An 18,742-nucleotide genomic window follows, 5' to 3' on the forward strand; every position below is an offset into this window, starting at 1 on the left:
GTGTGGAACCCTTTCCCTTGCCATTGATCTTGCCCAATGGGGCAGGTAAGAGAAATATTCATTGTAATGACCTACAATGTACAACTATGACTGACCCCCAAATAACACATTATTTGTCGTGAGTAAATATGGCTGTGACACGAAAATGCCAAACAAATATTTTGAGTACCACTTAGCAATATTTCAAGCTATTTCAGAGCAATACCAATCAGTATCTTCAAGTACATGTATAGAAAGCTTTACTTCGTTTTTATTTTGATCTATTCACTTCCTTTTTCGTTCATTTATCTTATTACTTAAATCTATTTACTGACGTTTTTGAAAGGGAAGGGGGAAGTTTGAACACTATACAAGCTTATTTTGACCTTCACCAAATGCAGAGAGGTGATGAACAATTATCTACAAATGTGTTTTTCTTTTAGCTAATTAAATTTCTAATTTCTGGGTTTATTCATGAGTTTGTTTTTTGTACATTTTACAATGTTATACAAGGTTCACTTTGCATACAATAAAAAAAAAGAAAAGAAAACAAGAAGTTCCCAAGCTAGATTCTCATCAAAGCATGGCCTATAATTACACCACACAGGGTAGGGAACAAAAAGACATTGTTGTGACTAATATGTAGATGAGAGATTAACACCTGCTCAGGAACAACTTATGAAACTAAGTTTGGGTGACATCAGACCTGGCCACTGACAACTGACCATCAGCCCTGACCAAATGACCACTGCCATGAGTGTTTCTCCAGCCATTCTCACCAAACCACAGACACAGTCTGATGTGAATGGACATTTTTTTTCTTCTTATCCATTATGAATAATATTTTACTTTGAACTTATTTAAACAGGATTTTCTATAAAATAAGTCTCAAAACAATGGTGGTTTAACCTTGCCTCCTCATATGCAATGTGCAGTCACTGTGCATAATGGCTTCAAAACAGGTGTGATATATACAGAAATACAAAACTACCAAAGTTTTTTTGTGACACCAAACTATAAACTTTGCATGGAAATATGTCTTCCAAAGAGTTTTTGCGAACACTTTCAGATTATGAATGGGAGAATTTCAAGAAAACATATAAGTGTGAGGTAGAAAATGTTTCCATGCTCCATGACATTGTCCTTCACAAGAAATATCACCAAATTACCTACACACCAAAGCCTATTGATAAAATGGCAACTCTGCAGAAATAATTGCCCCAAGATCTTCATAAAATCACTGGGGTGGGTTTATCTGCCTTAAATCTAAAGATGAATCAATGACAAATATGAAGAAGAATAAATAAAATCAACCATACCTAATGAGCCTTGTTCATGCAAACAGACTTCCACGATACTAACACTTCAAAACCATGGAATGGCAAAACAGTCACTGAAATCATAGCGTACGTGGAGATCGAGTCTTGGACACAACACTGTGGGCAATCATGGAACAATGATGATGATGATGACGATGACGACAATAACAATGGGAACAATGACCACGATGATGATGATGGTGACGAAAACTGAATTCTGTTCGAGCACAGACCAAAGGAGCCTGCATTGGCTGCGACAATCCCAGCATGCCTTGCGAGAACTCACCACACTGCCCCTACGGGTCATGGCAGCAGAGCACGCGCGCAGCAGAAGGGTTTTCTGGGAAGGGAACGTGTTCAAGGTCGGGGTGCAAAGGTCAAAGTTGGGAGAAGGGGGAACACAGAGGTCATATTGGGGTACAAATGGTCAGATTGGACTGAATCAAGGTCATCAAGGAGTATTTTGCTTATTGGGAACATATATGCATAAAGTGACATTGGGTATGTTGACAAGATGTGCAGTGTACAAAGGAATATTGCATGCACCTAAATGTGTACCTTTTACAGTGCAGCTCTTTTGGCAAGTCATAGTACAGTGTATAAGGTGTATCCTACAGAAAATGCACAATCTTCACTGTATATCGTATATAGCAGACAATAATGTGATTTCAATCTATTAATTTGTGAATCTGTCTAATAAAGAAATAGCATGCACTTTGAAGCTTCAAGATGCTTTATGCCTCCTAACTGAACAGGCAACATGCCTTTAACACATCTCTTTACTGACTGCCCTTGTAACTGGGCATTATCTGCCTTTGTAGTTTTTCACAGATAATCAAATTCCAATGCAGCCAACAAGCTATGATGAAGAGATTCTTTCCTCTAATCAAAGGCTCAACTTCTCTGCCTGTACAAAGGATTTCCCGGGAAAGATTTCGAGGCTGAATTCTGTATAACTTTGCTGGAGCGATGATGAGTTGTGGATTTCTCAAACAATGGCTTTTGGGACGATCGCCCATCTTCCAAAACACCCGGGGATTTTGGTAAAGTAAAGGGGGACAAATAGTCTGTTCTCTCTTGGGCCCGTCTACGCCTTTATGACTGCTGATACACAGTGATTACAACTCAGGTTAGCGTCTGATAGAAAGATTTAAAAGAAAGCAATCCACACTTACTTCTCTGACTAGTATTGGGGATTTTAAACGAGGACTCTTAAGCACCGTTGCCATGGGAATTCGGCGCTGGTATCAATTCTGATTTTGTTTTTTTGTTTTTTCTTCTTCTTCGTTTATCTTCCAAGGGCATGGGACAATTTGATAAGAAAATTAGGTGACAGGGAATTGAATCAAGTGTAAAAAAGGGGAACAATCAGGAGGAGGGATTGACGTGGGGGAGGGGGTGGTGGCTTAGGGGACGGGTAGAGTGCTGCTAGTAGACAGCCAACTGCACGGCTGCCATCTTTTATTCTGCTATGTCGCATCCTCCGACGGGACATTCAGAGAGATGGGGAAGGAGTTTGGAGGAGGACGGGGTCTGGAATCACTGAAATACATGCACATTGCTGCTCCCTGGGACATATTTTTCATTTTCCAGCAATACGCTCTGGAGATCAAAACTCTAATCTGTGACAGGTTTCTATGGGTCTCTTTTATCATAAATGTAACTTTTGTACCGTTGCTTTAGGTACGGCAGGTGTATGCATATAATCTCCTCCAAGTATGTCTTCGTACAAGTTAACATTTTTTTTGTGTAATTTGATATTAAAGATTGGCCAAAAAATAGACATACCAGGGGCATCATTTGTTTACTTTGTTTCATAAGCCTTCATCTGCTACTTCTACAAAATGGGGGCAGTTCTACAGAAGAGCTGTTCTGCATTTACAATACGAAGGCCATCCATATTTACTCATTGCTATATTCACCACATTAAGTACTTTGTTCTCAAGACTGCGTATATACTAGCAATGTGCAATGCCAATGGGTGGCAGCCCAGAGCTTAACGGGTTAAGATCTACTGCTGATGACGGGGCATGCGTGCCTCACCTGCGGGTCTCGCTTGCAGTTGCCACGGTTACGCAGGAGACTTCTTTGCTACAGAGAGAGTGAGAGAATGATGTGAGGATGGGGGTTATTAGATGGGGAGGGAAGATGGCAGAAGCAGAAGTAGAAGGATGAGGATCGGATTAGGTACATTGAAATAGTGGCGAGGAGTCAGACGGATGAGATGCAGTTAGAACAATGACTGAACGTATTACATTTACACAGTATAAGAAGACAACAAGGCATGGTGATACATTGGGAACAAGTTTGAACACAAGACACACTGAAAACAGAGAATGACATTGATGAGAAACTGAACTGATTGGACAGTAAAGAAATAACTGTACAATGCACTGATTGAGAACAAATATTCACACTATGGAGGGCATGAGTGGGTGAATGACTTGATGACAATTTCATATCAAAATGAGGAGTGTGACTATTTGACAATGACAGAATATCAAAAAAATTCTGGTATGCAGAGAAGATTTTGAATACGATCCCCTTCCAATGTATAAATCTTTTTGGAGCTGTTCTCTTTTGTGCTACAAAAGATACAATGTTAACAAGCAGGGTGAAAAACAACTTGATTGACATGACCTTCTTTCCTTTTTGTATTGACACTAACCTCGCTCTACTGTACCAACAAAACTATGTTTTTACTAACACACATGTACCTACACCACTACATTAGATGTGTTTTCACAGAATCTTTCAGAATAAACTACAGGCTGAATGCCACAAAAACCTTTAAAAATGACATCAGCATCTCTAAGTCACAACATTTAACACATCTGACATGAATACCAAAAAGAAGAGCCCAGTCCTAGTCAAAAGGAAGGGAGTTACATACAAATACATGTTATAAAACATGCATGAAATTCAAATGGAAGAAAAGAAGTGATCAATCTGAAAAAGAAGCAATCTACGCGCAGTATCAATACATTGCCAAGAGAAGTGGAGTGAGAAAAACACCATTAGCAAAATATAATTGGGTGGGATCATATGAGAAAGAGGAGACACAAGGCGAATCTTCCCAGGTGGTAAAGAGAGATAGTGAGAAGTACCTGGGGGTGTGTGAGATGGCATTGAAGACAGCCAATCGCACACAGAGGCACATGTGTGGAAAACAGCGTTGCTGCATCCTACTGTACCTGAGGATCTGGGGGTGGCATAGGTTGGGGGGGTAAAATATAGTGTATAGTAACAATTCCATCCCTGGTCATCACAGGGAAACTGACCTCGCAATCGTGAGAGTAACCCACTTTGGTGACCCTTTTTGCCAAGGTCATCTCAATTCCCACTCGCGCTTTGATCGCCATGACGACGGCGACAAACAATTCATCCCCAGGAAGGTTTCTCGGCAGGAGCCTTTAAATGAGATGGATTCTTCCCGTATGATTGTTTCTATGAAAATTTGGGGCTGTGGGGTATATTTGGCGGGCATTAAAGGAGATTTCTCGTAAGTGCACAATGTAATGTTAAATTGACTACGCGAGCTTTGGGTCACTAATTGCCTGATATTGATGGCTTTGAGTCAATGATCCTCATGGCTCTTATTCAAAATGGAATCTAGTCACTTCCATCACATCCCCCTTAGAAATTGAAGATGGAGAAGATGACAACAACAAAAAAGCTTGAAAGAAATTGATCGAGCGAAAAAAAACAGCTTGAAAGAAATTGATCGAGCGAAAAAAGAAACTGGAAAAGCAAAACAGAAAATGAAGACTTTTCAAGGGCTCCATGTCACTACTAGTCGGCCTCAACTCAAAAGGCATCTCCAGGGGGCTGTTCTATTGAACAGCTGACACAAACTGACCGACCACCTCACACAAACTGACCAGCACTACAAAAGAAGACTGGACTTAGGTCACTCAACAGTCAATTATAAAGAGTGACAATATTATCTCATTTCATCTGTACCAAGTACATTGTATATAAGGTGATGTCTACACAGACGAATACATCTCCTAGTTAGAATTCTCTTGGATTTCTTTCTCCAAACCTTTTCATCATTTGGTCAAAATTTGGGGCATGACAGGCTTTTGTATTATGTTAACATCTTGCAGCTCTTCGACTGATACCACTCCTCATTATGGATATCATCAACTGCATTGGGGCATATCAGTGTATCATATGTTCCTACAACCAGACATGTCATTCCTTGCTCTATGTCAATCAATGCGCATTTATACTTCTTAACCCTTTCTGTCCCAGGGACTTTGGACAGTGTGTACAATGCTATGGGGTTTACTGAGCCAATCGGCACTGAAAGCACACAAGGGGTTGAGCATCGGGAGCTAAATACTACTTGTGGGGGATCCATGACATTTGCTCAGGACTGCGAAAATTGCTCCCATGAAACATCCACAGGCGAAAAGCCAGAAATAAATTTTGCCCACAAGCCTAACCCTAGCCCTAATCCTAATCCTCATCAAACTATACCTAAAACCCTGTAACAACCCTACCCCTAACTCCTTAGAGAAAATACAACTGGAGCAATTGTTGCAGGAGCAAATGCCACTGCACCAATTATTGTGGGGTCAGGGTACTTCAGAATACAGCGAGCACTACAGGTGGTGTTTGTCCCCTGTTTAGTAATCACAACCAAAGAAACATGCCTAGTTAAATCCATGCCACCCATAACAGTTTTATGCATTTCTCCATCGTGTAGGCACAATGCCAGAAATTAGCACTTATGGTGGACACTGATTTGGGCGAGAAATACAACCATGATTATGGCTTGTGTAGCACTAGTGCCAGAAACTACAGATATATCAGTGTCTGTCATGAAAGTCTGAATACTTTAAAATTCATCATGGAAATGAATGATACAATGATACCATGATGAAAGAAGCATACACACATGAAATACACATTGATAATGTACTTTCATGCTACAGCTATGTGACCCCCCCCCAAAAAAAAAATGCAAAAAATGCAAAAAATGCAAAAAATGCAAAGCTTTGATATATGATATTGGTTTATGTACAATGTATACATAACATTTACATGGGTTGCTTTATAAAAAATAATGAAAGTTTTGTCTATTGAACAGAAAGCATGTCTCTTGCCCTGGCATTTTCATGGATGATGGTGTGACACAAGCAGGTAATACACAATGGAGAAATGTTAACACACAAGGATTTGCTATTAAAGGCACAGTAGAGTCTTTGACTTTAACAGAACCAAAATGAACAAAGTTCTCTGCTTGTCCTCAGTGTGCTAATGAGCACTCTACTGCTATCTGAACAAAGTGAATGCTCAGATAAGCATCTATTACAATCACCAACCATGAATGAGCAATGAGCTGAAATCAAATTTTCGAAGCATCACTGTATTGCAAGTGACTAATCAGGCAAGCGCTATGTCATCTTGTGCTATCAACAAGCTGATAGCCAGGACTGATGAAATTTTTGTTCGATTTGGATAATGTTTCAGTAAAACCATACTGCACCTTTAAAATAACAATTCTCATGAAGCAAATCTTTTTTTTTTCTGAGAAAAGACATAATAAGACAAAGAGAAAGAAGAAGAAGAAGAAGAAAAAAAAAACAAAAAACACTCACCCCTTCTGGGCCAGCCTTTCCCGCAGAGCCGAAGAGCTCGTCCTCCGGGCCGCCTCCGGCCCCAAACAGCGGGACGCCCCCTGGTGGAGCTTTCCTGACAGGCCTTGATTCCTCTGGATTGGCTGTGTAATTGCAAACAAAAGAGACACGAACGTTGCATCAGGAAACCTTGATACTCGCACAAAGGACAATTTGCTAGAGATCACTTGGTGCTGGAAGATTATGGATAGCCTGAAACCATGACCAACCATGGAAGATGTTCAGTATTTTTGTATTAAAGGGGCATTCCAAACGATTTTCATAATTTCACATCATGTAGTACATAAATCAACAGCTCCATGTACAGATTTGTGGAATTTATCGAGGTTCTTGAGCAGAGAAACAATACTTTGAAAAAGCCTTAAACAAATTACACTGAACAAGGGTGATGACATAAGAGGCTCACATATTTCAGAAATGTAGCAGTGTATTTCCATTACAATACCACTTGCTTTCAAGTTCACCTGTGTATAATCTATGCATGCCTTCTTCTTTTGTTCTGCTTCCTTGAGCCCCAACTTGTGCATTGTTATGGTGACCCTGCCATGTCATCATCCTTTTTCATTGCAATTTGTTATAGATTTCTAAAATATTTCATTCTTCATACCAATTATCATAAATTCTGAAACTCTGCTCTCAGTATAACTAATCTACAGTTGTTCATGTAAACATCTGAAAATCATCTGGAGGTCTCCTTTAACTTAATATGCTGCCACAGTGTAGTACAATTGTCACCATTTTTCAAGCACTGCAAATGTTGTCTAAGATGGAAGAAGGGTGGCAGATTACAGTCAATACAACAATTACTCAAATAATATTACTGATCAGAATCACAGATTACCAGAAGATTACCAGAACAGTAAAATTGTGGAAGACCTACTATCAGACTCATGGATACCTTCATATTATCAAAACCACTGCACCATGCAAATTTGGGATCAAAATCATCAACTTCACCAACAAAAATAAAAAGCAAAGAAAGAGAAGCTTTTCACTAAAATAAATGCTTTTCCATAACAAATAGTTGTATTATACAACACTTTACAGAAAAAAAAAAAGTTGCAAGTTACAAGTGGCCTCCTCTTGCATGATACCAATCTTTGATCAAGTGTGTATTTTACTCAGCAGTCGTCATACGCGTGATATATAAACACTTACGTCACAATAGATAAAATGTGGATAAAAGTCTGTCAATTGATTTCAATACTCCAAACTGGTGGCAGTAGTGGTATAACAAGAAGACAAGACAATGGAGAATAGCTTCATCCTCACATCAACATTTTTTGCTTCAAGAAATAGGAAATTGACATATCTCCAGTGGATTACTTTACTTTGCCACACAGACCCCTAATCAAAATGAAAATTAAAAGAGGGGAGTCAGAAAAACACTTTGCTCTCTGATAAAGCTTTTCCTATAACTCTTCATATCCTATTAAGCGTGAGTCAATTTCAAATCAAAATACTTGTGTCTTAATAGCTGTAGACTGAAATTCTGTGATTATCAGCTTTCACAAGGCACTCCAAATATCTAAATGAAATGTATCAGTATAAAGTGTTTTCCTCATTACGAGGTCATTCACTTTTGACGAGTGAACAAATGAATATTCACCTCCATGCAATGCAACCATCTACATTTATGTAGCCAAGTCATGAATGTGAAGCCAGCAAATGCCATCAAGACAGTATGATTCTGATGTGAAACGCAGTTTCCAAATTCTCTAGCCAAGATTACTTTCAATAGGTCTGGTTTTGTAATGCACAAGTTATCATGAAGAAAGTGAAGATGAACAAGGGCTAAAAAAGATCAAAAAAAAAGAAAGAAAGAAAGAAAAGAGCACAAAGGAGTGGACAGGCGGGGTCCTCATTTCATGGACTTGCACCAAAACATCTCTTACACATACATTGTAGCTAATGGAACACATACAAATAACATGTATGAAGAGAGCTACACAATATGAGATGCACTGAATTGACAAGTACAGTAGAAGTACATTCAACTTTTATGTTGCAGTACAGGGGGGTGTTTCATCAACGTTTGTCAGGGCTGACAATCACCATAGTAACAGTCAGTGACCAGAACGTCTCAACCAATCAAAACCAAGGATTTTGCTGAAATTGTCAGTGCTGACAAACGTTGATGAAACACCCCCCAGGTTTCTCAGGAAAGGAGGGGTATTGGACAGCTGACAATTAAAAACACTACAGCTACTGCTACAACCCCTAATGAAACCTAAAGACAGAATGTATTACGTGTTCTGGTAAGAAATGGCCTCTCCCTTCGCCTCCTGTGGCGGAAATTCCCGATAGCACGCAAAAACACAGCGAATCGTAACATTCTGGATCCACGAGGCTCTGCAAATTCTCAAGAGGGGGCACGCATGCCTTTATTTGAATCTACGCAAGAAATTCACTAGAAGAACCACAGAAAATGAAAGTTTTTTGGAAAGCCAGCAAAACGGTCTTTCTTGTTCAGCAGTCATCCTGTGGGAGTCAATGTGAAGGTATCTTTCTCAAATACTGAACGAACAAGCACACAGATAAAATCCAAAATCCATGTTTCAGTCATCCACTCCATAGCATGCAAGTTCTGTCTACTTCGCCTTGTCGGAGTCAAATGCTGATTTAGAATGATTGTACAAGTGCATGGAATTTTGCCTGCCTGCAAATTACATTGGGAAATCCTACACCGATGTACTTTACAAAAAAGAAAAAGAAAGAAAAGTAATTAATTTCTTCCAACAGATTTTTCTTGCACTCAGATTACACCAAATTTGATAGCTGACCAGATTTCACTAGATAAATTTAAAAAGTGACACAGTGGGGATAATCAAAGAAACTTGATGACATGGGGGGGGGGTAGGGGAAAGGGGCTAACAAAAGTATGAGCCTGATAATATCACACACACCCTAGATAGCATTGAATGAAAAAGTTATGAGTGTACAGACTGCAGCATTGGGTCCCACGTTAGCTAATCCCAGGTCTTATCGAGTGTCATGTGTGTGAGTTCCTCCCAAACTTCAGACCCTCTGTTTATATAAAGAAATGTAATAAGATGCTGTTTAACAACAGCCACTTCTACAGAAGCTTAAAAGAAGTACTAAAGGAGACTTCTAAAAGATTTCTCTGACATTAAATAATTATTCCTTACAACTGAGAGTGTACAAAGTTTCCAATCACATGACTTCAGGAAAACTTTGAGACTGACCCAGCATTGAAAGTAATGAAGTGTCAGAGTGACATTCAACACTGCTATATTTGGAGTGAAATCCACTCCCACATTACAGCGTATTCAGTGGCCTCGCAGCTGATCTGTGCACACAACTCTATTCAGGAACCAAAAATGTCTCCTTGCTCTAAATAATCATCTGTGTGAAATTCAAGCTTTGCACAGTCAATGAATCTTGAAGAGTTTTTCTTTTATCTCTACCTGAATTACTACAATTTTGCACTGGGGTGAACTTTGAAAATTCAAAGATTTCATAGCTGAGGCCTAAAAGTACAGCTGGTCAACAAGTAGTATAAATCTTTTACAATTCTTTACAAGCACAGGGCAAAATTATACATAGATGCATCATACGGTTGATACGGCACATTATCCCTTGTGGGGGGGGGGGGGGGACAATACAATGTACATACATGACTTTTATAAACCAGATTTCTGTAAAGCAACAGGTATTTCAGTTGCCAAAATCCTGAGGGAAAAACAAAGATTACTCTATACTCACAGTTTCTAAGTCCCAAAGTCACATGAACGATCACATGAACGGTCACATGAATGGTCACATGAACAATCACAGATTTTCTGAAGAAATACAACAGCAGACATAGACCACTGCTACAAAACGTACTCCAGAAACTCTACACTCCACTGCTGCCGTGGAAGAAAGATGCGTCAGCAAATGAAGGCTTATGACAAAACATAGTGCAACAACAGCTACATCCCTTCCATATTTTTTTTCTTCCCCCTTTCGTAGCTAATCTCACCTTTATATGTCCCAACCACAGAGCTACGTGGCCATGTTTAAATTAGCATCACTGGCAAGGCATGTTCCTTTGCAGAGGCAATGAGCCAATGGGTCTAACATTGCTTCCGGTGACTAAAATAAGCATGCACTCATAAACCGTCCCCGTCTGACGTTATGCCACAAAATCCACCGTAACGTGCAAGTCGTGTTGCATCAAACAAGTTGGCTTGAGAACAGTAGATCATGACCTCTGTGATTCCTGGCTTCACAAGTAGCTTGACATTCAAATGCTCTGCTCCAAAAACTGCCATGGAAGTACACTGCATATCATAGACTCTGCAAAGCATCGAATGTCTGCAGTGCACGCAACAAAATGAATGTGTGGGACTGTTCAATTCAACATATACCATGATCATAGAGAAGGTAGATACTTGTGTGACAAAAGTTCTTTAACATCTTGTGTAGATTACACCATGCTTTTAATGCTTGAATGCAGAGGGCCTATTCACAGAGAATAAGTACCATAAAAGCTGCTATTTTTGTGCACAGATATTTTCACGAATGACGAGGTTACAGATATTTTCGTGAGATGTTTTTTCTGCGATTTGACACAGAGGCTATTGTAAGTGCACAAAGATACTAATATATACCCTAGCATGTGGCAATATTTTTGAGTGTTGGTAAATTTGCACCTCAACCGTGTTTCATGAAATTCGTAAAGATGAAAATTAAAACTTTAACGGCAAGTACTTTGAACAGGTTTGTAGTTTTCTTTAAAAAAAAACCCAAACAAACAAACAACATACAAACTGTATTACCTATACACAAACAAACCCAAGAAACTTGACACAAGCATTTGTAAGAGCTGTTTCAAACCTGCTCGACTGTACCTCACGGGTTTCCAAACAATTCCGTAAATACCCTATGAACACAATTCCTGCTGAAGCACCCACACGTGTACATTGTACATCATTTGCACACTATCTACTGGAGCAATCCCAATCAGGCACAAGTGGGAAGAGGCGTGAGATAAACTTTGTTGTTTAAAGGAGACCTCCGGATGATTTTCAAATTTTTACATTTGAACAACTATAAATTAGTTATACTGAGGACAGAGTTTCAGAATTTATGATAACTGGGATGAAGAATAAGAATATTTTCAAAATTTAGAACGAATTGCAGTGAACATGGATGATGACATAGCAGAGTCACCATAGGAATGCATGAGTTGGGGCTCAAGGAAGCAGAACAAAAGAAGAAGGCATGCATAGATTATACACAGGTGAACTTGCAAGAAAGTGGTATTGTAATGGAATTACACTGCTACATTTCTGAAATACGTGAACCTCCTATGTCATCATCCTTGTTCAGTGTAATTTGTTGAAGGTTTTTCAAAGTATTGTTTCTCTGATCAAGAACCACAATAAATTCCACAAATCTATACCTGGAGTTGTCGATTTATGTACTACATGATGTGAAATTATGTAAATCGTCTGGAATTTCCCTTTAACAGAGCAAATGCAATTGGGTCATGTAGTGTCGCAAAAATATACAGAGCATATACATGTACCTGGTATGTATGTATACATGTGTTATATACACGTACGCATGTATTGAGAATTGACATGAACACACTCAAACAAGTTTGTAACTTCACATACTGTATACGCCATATATTTCGCGAGTCTAAATTTTTGCGGATTGGGAATTCCCGACGATTTCGCGAGTGGTTAAATTCGCTATCGTGGAGTCCTGTGCTGAACAGAGAAGTGTACACGCGTACGTCACATTCACATATGGGATCAAAGTCAATATTTTTGCGTGTCTTTAATTTCGCGAATAGCACCTGACTCGCGAAATTCGCGATAATAAAAACCTCACGAAATATTTGGCGTTTACAGTACATTGTGTATTGCTCAAATGTTTGATGACAGTTTGTCGGGCTTGTATTACATTATTCAAGAAGGCAAAAATCACCTTGTGCATTTTCTGTTTATCATTACTGTACACTTAATGCAATGCATGTTTTGAACACATGAAAAAACCCAAATACACCCATTTTCATTTCTTTTTTTCCAATGGTTACGATAGCTATCACTTTACTTGTATATATTTACTGGATATCTGTACAGACAGATGCAATCACAAAAATTAATTTGCTTTATTTGAATAACAATCACACAAACAAAGAAACTAACTTCCCAGGAAACCACCCCAACCCCCCCAACCCCCAACCCCCCAGAAAATCATTGAATCAATTTTTTTTTTCCTTTTACTGTCCAGAGTAAATACTAGCAGGAAAAATATGCAAACAATCTATATAATAACTCACTTCTACGAGAATTCAATATTTTCCATGAAGTTAGAAAATCTTATAGTTGTGTGATTGCTACTGTAGACGCCATACAAATCACGGTTTTTATTTTCACAAATTTTGCGAGTCTGGTGCTATTTGCAAATTAAACAACACACAATAATATCAACTCTGATCCAGACATTAATGCGATGTGCACGCATGCATTTCACCACTAATTACTGCACCACATGATGGCAAATTTTACCACTTGCGAAAGTGTCAGGAAGTCTCAATTTGCAAAAAATTAGACTCGCAATAAAATATACAGCGTACACAGTACTTGCTTGAAACATGGATGAACTGTTTCATAATAGACATGGAACCTTGTAACTACACTACAGGCGACGCAGTACATTAATAGCACCAGACAGTGGCTTGAAGGAACACTTGAGCACCTGTGATCTGTGATAATCAAGATTAGACATCAAACCGCACCAACCCAAGTCTCCAATTTTAGACCCATGACCAGAGACTGACGCGATTTCAGAAGGGCCTGCTTGGTGGTATAAATACCCAACTCTTCGTAAGTTTAGTCCCCAAATATACCACTTTCACGCATTGTCTTCTAGAAGTGGAGCTTGTAGAGAAAGTGTGGTTGTAGCACCCCCTGTGACAGTTCTGCAGACTCCTTCTCCCTCAACCCCCTCCTCAAACTTCTAGTGGTGTCCAAATCTTGCCTACCAACTCTTTTTCTCAAAGCACATTGTAAAACTTGATTCAGTGCGAAGTTACATGGCAGCACATTGGCTGGTACATTTTCTTTAAAGGGAATGTAAACATATCATTAAAGGAATGTAAAGATATCATTAACCGAATATAAAGCATATAATAAAGGGTATGCAAAGTTTTCACAAAGGGAATGTACTTATCATAAAGGGAGGAATGTAAACACATCAGTAAGGGAGTGTAAAAATATACCCATACAGGGAATGTAAAGTTGTCAAAAAAGGAGTGTAAATATACCATAAAGGGAATGTATATGTTGCTATGATAATGGGAATGTAAACATATCAGCACGGGAATCCAAACATATCATAAGGAGACTGTTAAAAGATATCATTAGCAAGTTCTCATGACTCTGGCAGAGTTCAAATCTAACCATACCCTGGCAAGACAGAAACTTTTCACACATCAGGAAATTCAATTTCATAGTTTCAATATATGCAAGTGTGTAAACATCAATCTGTCGGCTTGCTAACCCCGAACTGGCACGACATTGTACTCTGTAGTTGGCATACACGCGTACTGTCTAATTCAGTACCATATTTTGCTCTCTTTCCACATTTTAGATGATATGGGGGTACATCGGAAAGGAAGGTGGTCTAATTGGGTATCCTATAGGGCTCTTATCACGTCACCCTCGCCCACTCTTATCCCTCCCGAACCCCTCGCCAACTCTCCAACAGAGAGAAAGCGAGAGAGAAAGAGAGAAAAAGAGGGATACCTGCTGTGGGGGGTGGGGGGAGATAGAGAGGAGAGGGAGAGATAGGGAGAGAAGGAGAGAGAGATATTCGCCAAAAGAATATTATATTCTCTTTATGCCCCTAAACTTAACCTATGAGTAAGAGGAAATGACTAACTCCCTTTAGCATGGTGTTCAGTATACCAATGGCTGCGTTCAAACTCTGCACTGTCTCGCAGACTTTAAGCCAAAGGCCGTGGGTTTCTACGAGGCATTGCAATTGATAGTGACAGTTCGTGCAATATCCAGTAAATATTGCCTTGGACATCAAACACACATAAGAAATCTACACACACACACACACACACACACACACACACACACACACACACACACACACATTTTTCTTCAAGTTACCATGTTTGCAATGACAAACTTTTGGATGGACCTAAATGAATAATCTTAAAATTTACGTCCTTTATACACTTCGCTTAACATCAAGTTCACGTTAGAATATTTTATTTCTACTTTTGACTGGCTTGATCAAACATCTTCTTCTTTTTTTTTTTTTTTTCCAGAGCGACTTTTGGGGAGGCACATTCTTTCCCCTTCCAATACAAATTTGCAATTGTGATGCATGCTGATCAGACAGCAGACCTTGCTTCGTACACTAATGTCATGGTAAAGGCGGCAACTCGCCATCGCCGACGTTCGACCAACTGTCGATGATTGTGCTCGGTGTGAACAAGGTCAATGAGGCGAGGGGAGGCCGTTGCTGAATTGCCCAAATGGCGACAAATGGCTTCTGGAAAAAACAACGACGACAGCAACAATAACTACAAGAAATCCTGTGACCATGGTGCCCGTCCAGGGTAACCGAACTGAACCGCAGAGACCGTGAAGAATGGGAACACCTTAATCTTGGAAAGTTGATGAGGCAAACAAGACTTGTCAAGGCTTTTTTTTTTTTTTTTTTTGGAACTTCGCCTAGAGAACCCTGTCCATTCTCTCTACTGCACAGCTGAACTGTGCACCGAGAACCATTCTTGATCAGACAAGATCAGGCATTATATCTACGACCTACATGGTGTATCTGTAGCAACCTGGATGTAGATGTGCCACAGGTCACTCGCATGAGCCTTACACTGAAATTTGAGTTCTGAAATCACTCCATGTAGTACTAATACTGTTCATATCCATCAACAGAATGGTCGGTCTGCCTAGTATCTACGCATTACAGCTGTATAATATCATGCTAGTTAAATGAATTCAGAGCATTTTGTGGATGGATGACTCTTTGTAGGTTAACTTCAGGCACTTTCCCACTGAAGACAGCTGACTTTGTTACAACACACCTGCTCTCTGGACCCTGGATGGGAAGGGGCTCGTCCAACCGAAAGTGCCAGTACTACACTCAAAAGCCGACATTAGAGTACACAGACAGACCAGATCATGTTCATCGAGGGGACTGCATCAACTCCATTGCCATGTGGCAGTGCAGTTGTCATTGTGTGAAACGAAAATGTTCTTGTCTACAAGATTAACCTGTTGAGGATGGTTTGATTTTGCTACAGCATGCATTTCCCATAGACGCTTGCCCGAGTATACTCTGGACTCGTCCGCAATGGGTTAACAAGATTAACAAGATAAAACAAAACAAAGCTAAACAAAACAAAACAGGACAAAGAAAAAAGCAAAAGGACTTTACGGACAGGCACAATGTCATATCAAACAAGGTTTTGCTGACACAGATCCGAGTACCTTTTGACTAACATTTTCTACCAATAAATATCTATGAATAAGGCGTCTCATCTTCATCATGTAGGGAGAAGAGAAAAAAAAGAAGACTCTTTGCTTGATATTAAAAAAACAACAACATACTCTTTGGGACATACAGCAGTATGTCTCTTTCATTCTGCTTTAAGTTGATGCATAATGTCATTGCTCTCTTGCATTCCTGGAGATGAAGCTTTGAGGAACAGGACTTCGCAGAAATTTTTTGCCGGAATCGAGACACACTCATGAAAGCCTCTGGGGAAGAATCCATTATGCGGGATTAGAACCAAATGCACACAATGCTTCTCTATACCACACACAGAACCCCTTGGTCAGAAATCATTCTTTTGTATGTACTTGTTTCATGTTTACTTCTAAATTTTACATTGTACAAAGACAACAGAACCCGCAAACCTCAGGCTGATGGTCTTTGAATCTAAACTTTCTGAAAGCATTAAGAAACCGCGAGACCAGCATGCACACACAGCAAAAAACGACTATCATACAATGTACATTCAAAACTAATACTTGTACTTAACACAACTGTCAACAGATAATTATAGTAACATGTCCCTGTAAGGAATAAAAGGGAACAATGTTTATGTCGGCTGAAGGAAAAGAAGAGAGAAGAAGGAAAAACACGGGAGGTGAGCAAGTAAAGAGAGCAAGAGAGGGAGAGAGAGAGGAGAGAAACATTAATCTGCTTTTAAAGGGATCGTATAGTTTTGGTGAGATCTAATTTTAGGTTTCTAACATTTCTTTTTTGTGAAATAATGAGAAACCTCTTATGAAACATGAAAGAGCATGTAATTCTATGAGGAATTCAACATTTATTTGATGAAAATTGGTTTTGAAATGGCTGAGATATCCAAAAAAGAGCGATTCTAATAAAGTGTGGGACCCACACTTAATTAAGATTGCTTTGTTTTACTTTGTTTTTGGATGTTTCAGTCATTCCAAACCCGATTTTCATCAAATAAACTTTGAATTCCTCTTAAAATGGTATGTTCTGTACTATTTCGTAAGTGTTTTCTTGATATCTCGCAAAAAGTTACAAGCTCAATTCTCATCTCCACCAATACTGTACTATCCCTTTAAAGTATTTCAGCTCTAGTCAATCAGACACACACACAAAAAAATAACGACAGAAAAGGAAACATGAATCCCTGTCAAAACTTACAGGCATTAATACCACTGGCACTCCTGGTTATGGATGGGAATACAAAGCAGCAAGAATTTAGCTGACCATTTAGGTTTTGTCTTTCACTTTTAATTCAGCCCTTACTACGTATTTGAAAATAACCAAACTCTCAACTCCCGATTCCCAGTTGGACAAATGGATTACCTCTCTAGACGGGCACAGGAAAACTTGACAATCCCCTTTCGATTTGAGAGCAAATCGGAGGAAATTTTTTTGTCTTATTAGTTGAAAATACCTACCATAAAGTTAAAAAAAAGAGAGAGAAAAAAAAAGAAAGAGGGGGGGGGGGTGAAAATTACAAAGCAACAAACCTCACAATAAGGCAGTGACATATACCAGGTTTAGTGTGGGAAAACACTCGGTCAAGACACTGCCTGCTGGCCAAATGGGCACAGTTCACACATCTTTATTTACTTTCACACGACGTTTGTAATCTCTGATGTTTTAAAACTTTGATGATTAGCTTTGGTTTGTAGTTTTTTACTATGACATGCATCCACATGACACCTACTCTTGAAGACTGAATTTCTTAGCGAGAGTCCCACTCAGTGATTAAACAACAGAATGTAGATACATAGAATATGTACATGCAGCGCTGCAATATACCCAGTATAGTAAGGGTACTAGATCTCGCGCAGGGACTTAATAGTCGTGCATAGCGAAACTGCGCATAGCAAGCAATATTACGCGTAGGACTAAGCGCAAAATTTGCCGATACGCCCATGAAATAAACATACCTGACAACCGCTTAACATGAGAACGAAGCAGGTAAGAAATTTCGATTTCGAACAAATTTTTCACTAAATTTCCAATTTTTTCAAACAAATTTTTCACTAAATTTCCAATTTTTTACCTTGTAATTTACCTACCTTAGCTTAAAATCTGTTTGAAGGATGTTGTAGCCTAGACGTGTCATCTCGCTTGTCTCGTTCGTAGCCGATAGAATTCGTAATTTGTTCGATCGATCGTTTATAATATTCTATGAAAGCCGAAGCATGTTACAGCCGCAGAGGGGCAGACACTTTGACACATGAAACTACATAGGGCAGCTGCGCGACCCTTACATACCCCGAGAAATTGAACGCATAAAATTAA

The 18,742-nt window shown here is 39.3% G+C and overlaps 1 protein-coding gene across 1 annotated transcript in view; it reads right to left on the reverse strand.

Annotated features, from left to right (window-relative positions):
* LOC140232194 (uncharacterized) overlaps window positions 1-18,742 on the reverse strand; it is a 170,877-nt gene that overhangs the window by 56,579 nt on the left and 95,556 nt on the right. Inside the window, exons 14-16 of the mRNA XM_072312332.1 lie at window positions 6,908-7,029; window positions 3,342-3,389; window positions 1,585-1,638 (exon numbers count right to left, since the gene is read on the reverse strand). Coding sequence (XP_072168433.1) covers window positions 1,585-1,638; window positions 3,342-3,389; window positions 6,908-7,029 — 224 coding nt within the window. The remainder of the gene's footprint in view (window positions 1-1,584; window positions 1,639-3,341; window positions 3,390-6,907; window positions 7,030-18,742) is intronic.

Source organism: Diadema setosum, chromosome 8 (genome assembly GCF_964275005.1).
Source record: "Diadema setosum chromosome 8, eeDiaSeto1, whole genome shotgun sequence".
Taxonomy (NCBI): Eukaryota; Metazoa; Echinodermata; class Echinoidea; order Diadematoida; family Diadematidae; genus Diadema; species Diadema setosum.